This window comes from Cervus elaphus, chromosome 29, assembly GCF_910594005.1.
Source record: "Cervus elaphus chromosome 29, mCerEla1.1, whole genome shotgun sequence".
NCBI classification, from domain to species: domain Eukaryota; kingdom Metazoa; phylum Chordata; class Mammalia; order Artiodactyla; family Cervidae; genus Cervus; species Cervus elaphus.
In genome coordinates this window covers 56,632,926-56,639,077 of record NC_057843.1, presented here as the reverse complement: position 1 = coordinate 56,639,077, position 6,152 = coordinate 56,632,926, and the positions used below count along the sequence as shown (strand labels likewise).

General features: G+C 49.2%; 1 protein-coding gene across 1 annotated transcript; it reads right to left on the bottom strand.

The window, feature by feature from the left end:
* Nucleotides 1-484: 484 nt before the first annotated feature.
* C29H9orf131 (chromosome 29 C9orf131 homolog) lies at nt 485-3,404 on the bottom strand. Its single transcript, XM_043890954.1, has 3 exons — nt 3,258-3,404; nt 1,848-2,783; nt 485-511 (listed from the first exon to the last, which is right to left on the bottom strand). Exons 1-3 carry the CDS (start codon nt 3,402-3,404, stop codon nt 485-487), a joined length of 1,110 nt encoding a protein of 369 aa, XP_043746889.1.
* Between the last annotated feature and the right edge of the window lie 2,748 nt (nt 3,405-6,152).

Genomic DNA, 6,152 nt, shown 5'->3' with positions numbered 1-6,152 from the left:
AAGGGGGGGTGATAACAGTAGGGGACCTGGACAGGCTGAGTTACTGTGCTCTGAGCTTTGGGGATATGACAGCTTAAAGAGTGGGGCCAAGGACTTGGGGGATGAGTCTGCTGTGGTGGGCAAGAAGAGAGTTTCCGGGTGGCTTGAGTTGCGGAGCTCAGGGTAAGGGATCTGCTGAATGGCTGACTTGCAGATCTGGAAGCAGGGATCTGCTGTAGTTTGTCCAGCCTGAGTTCCAACTCCTTACTCCAGCGCCAGGCCTGGATCCCGGGGTAGGTGGGCACCTTTGGGATAGCCTCACCCTGGGAGGATGGAGTCTCTGCGTTAGCCCCTGTTAACAGCCCTCCCTTGGGTAGGCCAGGTTGGTTGGACTCAATCTTCAGAGCTTGAGCTTGGGCGGGAGGCCAGGGTATTGGCTGTAGGGAATCCACTGCTGGAGGATTGGGGTCCTGGGGGATCCCTCTGAGGTGTTGCATATTCCTCCTCACAAACTCAAGGTCAATGTGTGGATCTGGTAGAAGAGCAGAGAACCTGGGAGTTAAGGCTAGGAGTTCAGTGGTCCTGCAGTTCTCTGTATGTTTCACTGTTTCCCCCCCAGGCTTATCGTCACGTTTGTCTCCAATAGGCTCACTCGTGTGAGAGTTTGGGAGTGGGCTGGGGCCCCACACTGGGGACACAGGAACCCAGCAGATTTCTTTCTGTTCCACGTCCCTGTGAATAGGCTCAGAGTCAGACTGGACTCCCAGGGAGTTGGTTCCATGTGGGTCTTGGGGTAAGCTGCAGTCTGGGAGCTCCGAGATCTGGGAGTCCTTTCTCCCTCCGAGATCCCCACATCTAGCTTCAGATTCAAATGGGACCCCCATAGGGCTAGCTCTGAGGGAATCCAGTACAAGAACTGGGGGTGTGCTGAAGGCCAGAGATGGGGATTCAGAAGCCCAGGAATTCCTGGAATGATTGGTGTCCTTCCATGCAGTTTCTGACCCAGCGAGGCCTCCCACAGGACTGATTCTGTGGTGTTCTAGAACAGGAGCTAGAGATAGGCTGTGGCCAGGGGCTGGGGACTCTAAAGTCCAGAGGTTGTCTCTCTGCCTCATGGCCCCCCTCAAGGCATTGGAGTCAGACAAGACTGCCTGGACACCTGTGCCTATGGACTCCGGAGAAGCTGAGGGGAAGCTGGGAGGTGAAACTGGTTCTGCGGAGACCCAAAGATTTTCTTTACTCTCCATGCCCTTCCTCGGAGTCTCAGATTCTGATGGAACACAAGCAGATCTTGTTCCATGGAGTCCTGGGTCGAGGTCAAAGGCCGGAGGCTCAGAGGCCCCAGGTTTTGTTGAATTTTCTTTGTATCTCCACTGGGGCTCATATCCAGATGACTGTCCCAGGAGTCTGCCTCCCAGGAGTTCTGGCAGGGGGTGTGGGGGAGGGCAGAGGGCTGACATTGGAGACCCAAGGGCCATAGGGCTCGCTCTGTGTCCCGAGGATCCCCAGAAATCCTTGGTTGCAGAAGGTCCTCCTTCAGGACTGACTTCCTGGGCTTCTGACAGCGAGTCTGGGGGCTGGCAGGGGCCTGGCATTGGGGGCTGAAAGGCTTGAGTACTCTCTTTAGGTCCTGTGGTTCCCCATTGAGTCTTATCTGCAGGTGGAACTCCCAGGATGCTAGTTCCTTGAGGCTCTATCAAGGGGGCTACAGATTGGCAAGGGACCAAGATTGCAGGCTCAGGGATCTGAGGCTTCTCTCTTTGCCTCATGGTTTCCCAGAGGGCCTCAGATCCAGAAGGGCCTCCAAGAGGGCTGACTCCCTGGCATTCTGGCAGAAAACCTTGGGTTAGGCTGGTAGCTGGCATTACTGGCTCAGGGATTTTGGGGTCCTCCTTTTGCCCCGTGGTCTGCCATGGGGCCTCAGACCTAGTTAGGGCTCCCAGAAGACTAGAGGGATTCTCTGCTAGGGAGGCAGAGAGTGAGTCTGGAAAGTGTTGTTGGGGGCTAGGATTCCGTGGTACCTTCCACCAGACCTCAGATGAATAGAAGAACTTGGAGGGTCTGGTTCTTTGAAAGTTAGACTGTTGGTGCAGAACTTGATCCCCAGAGACCCAAGGGATCTCTCTCTGCCGTGTAAGCCACTGTGTATTTGCCTTAGTGCCAGATGGGACTCTTGTATGGTCCATGGGAAAGGGGTTAAGATGAAGGGGAAGTGATGGAACAGGAGGGGAAGATGGAGAGGGAAGTTGCTCAGGATCAGAGGCCATCCTTTCCAGATCCTCTGTAGTATGGGCTTCCTGGGTGGTAAGCGGGGTTGGGAAGCAATACTGGGGAAGCAGCGATACTGGGGATCTAGGCAGGAAGGCAAGCTTGTTAAAGACAACAGAGGGACTAACAGATAGCTTCAAGGGAGAGAGGCCACCTGTGCTCAGGAAGATGGCCTCCAAGGACTCACTGTGCAGAGAGGGCAGACCCCAGAAGAACTGGCTTTTTCTCTCCTGTGGGCGGCTTCCTGATGCTGTTGTGTGCCTCACAGGCAGGTTGGTCAAGATCTGAAAGGTGGGGAAGGATCTGGGCGGGTCTGGGGTCTGCGTGAGTCCTTGCTCTAGTGCGCCTGTGGCCTTGTGGAGGCCTTCAGAATTACAAGATGGCTGGGATGGGGCTGTAGTGACTTGCTCTCCAATAGGAGCTCCTTTAGGAAGAGAACGTGTCTTCAGTGGATCCAGAAATGCCTCCTCTTCCTCCTCTGACTTCTGCTTCCACAGGCGATCAAGGAAAGCCACACGGTACAGAAGTGGTAGGCCCTGGGGAGGGGAGGAAGATACAGTCAGGCGTGAAGCCTTTCCAGAGACACAGAGAGTATCACGAAGCCCTCAGTCTCTGGTCTGCACCCAGAGTGGACGGACAGTCACTCACTGGGGCCCTCGTCTGGGGACAAAAGTCCCTTACCCATCTGGTGTTAATGGCCATTACCCAGCCACATTTGGAGGCCAGCATTCCCTTACATAACTCAACATCTAGGGTCAGTGCGCATTTACCCGGCTTCAAATGTCGTGTTAATGGTAAAACTCACCCGACCTCAGCCTTAAGGCTTATGTGGTCACCTCTTTGGGCCCACATTGATGTCAATGACTCCTCCCTTGAACTCACATGTGGTGAAGCGTTGAACCCGGCTGCACTGCTGGGCCACTCACCTTGCCTTTCATCTTGTCCCCAGTGTACCAGGGCTGAAGCTGCCGCCATCTCCCAAGCTGCCACCACCTCTGGATCTGCCAAACCATGAACAAAAACAGTGTTAGCAGGTTCCCTGGACTCTGGAGGCAGCTGCTGCCACAGTGTCGGCAGGCTAGGGCATAGGTCAGCTGGTTCCAGAGAAGCCCCACGACCCCCTCAGAGCCACGCAGGTCCTCTGGCAGCCATTCCATTTTCCTCAGCCTAGTGGCAGTTTACCCTGAGGTCATCACTGCATCACAGAACAAAGAACTCCCATCCCCCCACATACCTAACAGCAGTCTGTCTGAATTTAGGGCCAAAAAATTGCCCCTACCAGACAACTCATACTTCATTCAGTGAAACCTGAGTGGTCCCATTTTGTCTTGATTCCTAAGATCAGAATTACCTTCAGGCATTGTGGTTGAGGACACAGATTCCAGCATCAAGCTGCCTTATTCAAATCCTAGCTCTGCCACTTCTTGCCTGTGAAGTCTCAAAAGACTCAATCTTTCAGTGCCTCAGTTCTCTCACCTGTAAAATGGGGATAATATTATTACTTAGCACACAGAGTTGTTTTGAAGATTAAATGAAAACATTTATATGCTTAGAGTAGTACACAGTATGTGCTGTGTTAAAATTTTCTTTTGTTGCCATAAATGATCAATAACCAACCTAAAGTAAGATTAGAATAGAGAATTTGAGTCAAGCTGAAGACTGTAACCCAGGAGACCGCCTCTCATAGCTCTGAGGAACTACTCTCAAGAAACCTGGTTTCCAGCACAGCTTTACATCTTTTCGGAATAAAGGACATCAAACATAACAGGGGTACATTTCTTCCATGTTTCAAAAAAGACAGATTAGCTGGTACACAGCAAGTCAGTATGGCCTTGGTACCTGGGAAGGGAGCCTTATCGTCAAAGGAGTACTGGTCATTGGCCTCCCACGAAGGAAGGCATTTATCTCTAACTTCAAAACAGATATTCTTTACTTCTGGACAATGCACCCTTTTCTTCAATGGTTAAATCAGATGTACAATGTGTGTTTGATAGACTACCAGACAGGCTTGTAGCTAGTATAAAGTTCAAGTCAAATCATTTATAAGCCAGAATGACTTCCCCATACCTCAATATGTGAAAATTTCTTCCTTCACTTTTATTTTTAAAAAATTTTATTTACTTATTTTTGGCTGTGCGCAGGCCTTCTCTAGTGCGGTGAGTGGGCTTCTCATCGCCGTGGCTTTTCTTGTTGTGGAGCACAGGCTTTAGGGAGCATGGGCATCAGTAGCTGTGGCACACGGGCTTAGTTGCCCTGCAGCATGTGGAATTTTCCCAGACCAGGGATCGAAGCTGTGTCCCCTACATTGGCAAGTAAATTCTTAACTACTGGACAACCAGAGAAGTCCTTTTCATCACTTTTAAAGTTCCTAATTATTAATATAAGCCTCATCCCATCTTTAATAGGTGGAGTCTGTTTCCTCTTTTATATCTCATGTCTTTAGGTTGCCTGAGATCTTTTTTGCAAGCATTCATGTTAAGGATGACAGTAAATCAAATGTGCTTGATCTTTTTTTGGTTTGTTTGTTCCTCTTTCTCCTAAAACCACCACTCTGTCCCATTTCAACTCCTCTTTTTTGGATCAAACTTCAATATCTGCCTTTGCAATACAATTCAGAGCCTCTCTTCTCACCCTATCCCATCAGCTGCCAGCTTAGTCTGGTAGAAAGACGGTGAGTTGAAGTTTAGGAGATGGATTTTCTAACTCTATCATTGTTTGTCTGTGTGATCTTGGGCAAGAAAGCCCTCTCCACTGGTACCATGATTTGGCCTACATTTATTCATTCACTCAATCCACATATATTTATTAAGCGCTTCCTGTGGATCAGGTATTATGCTCAGTTTTGAGGAGGCAAATGAAAGGGTCTCTGTGCTAAAGTAGTTCCCATTTCAGTGAGGGAAATAGTCAAATGGTAGAAGTTAAATAGAGATATGCACAGCGTACTAAGGGGGTGGAGGACATCTAACCAGCTTGGGGAAGGGGATGGCTTGTCAGAGGGTGCCTCCCAGAAGAGATCAGTGCTTGAAGAGTCAAGAAAATGAGAGCGTAGGAAGCAAGAGGACAATCCAAGTAGTGGGAATAGCCTGTGTAAAAGTGGTGGGGCTGAGAAAGCATCGGAGAAGGCAATGGCAACCCTCTCCAGTACTCTTGCCTGGAAAATCCCATGGATGGAAGAGCCTGGTAGGCTATAGTCCACGGAGTCACAAAGAGTCGGACATGACTGAGCGACTTAAGGGAGGCAGTAGGATAGACGAGATCACAAAGGGCCCTGAATACCAGACTAAGGAGTTGGAACTTTATCCTGAAGGTGATGGGAAATAATTGAGAAGTTTTGAGCAGGGAAGAGGCAAGATCAAGTTCGTGTCGTGGAAAGAATATTCTGGCTATAGTGAGGGCAGAGATTGAGAGCAAGAGATTGGCTAGGGAAACTTTGCTTTAGTTTGGGCAAAACATGAGGCTTGAACCAAGGCAGTGATGGTGGGAGTGGAGAATAATAGTCAAGTAGAATTCCAAAGTTATAATTGATTAGACTTGGTTACCAGTGGGATGGAATGGAGTGAGGAGTTGTTTTGCTGAAAGTTTTTACTTTCATCTCAGGTTCAAAGGATTTGTTAACAAAATAAATCACTTGTTATATACAAATAAATAATACAGATATTTATTAGGGAATTATCTAGCTTACTTTCAACATACTAACATTAAAAGGAAAGAGAAATAGAGCAGAGAATACATCACCAAATTGGGTTTTGACCATCATCCAGACTTAATCAGCATTGGGTACGCCCATGTCACAGTACATCTGGCGTCCCAATTGGGAAAGGGTCCCAGGCAGCACTTCCACTGAGTGGGTGAGACTTCAAAGATTGCAGTTCCCGCTTATAATCCCAGGACAATCTGTGACCAAA

Excerpts from the sequence above, each read along its gene's own strand:
- C29H9orf131 (XM_043890954.1), bottom strand. The coding sequence starts at position 3,404 with ATGGAATGGCTGCCAGAGGACCTGCGTGGCTCTGAGGGGGTCGTGGGG. Across the intron at positions 2,784-3,257 it reads TAACACTGTTTTTGTTCATG|GGCCTACCACTTCTGTACCG; the intron begins GTTTGGCAGATC and ends TCCCCTCCCCAG. Across the intron at positions 512-1,847 it reads ACCCCAAAATCCCTGAGCCA|ATCCACACATTGACCTTGAG; the intron begins GTAATGCCAGCT and ends CTCTTCTACCAG.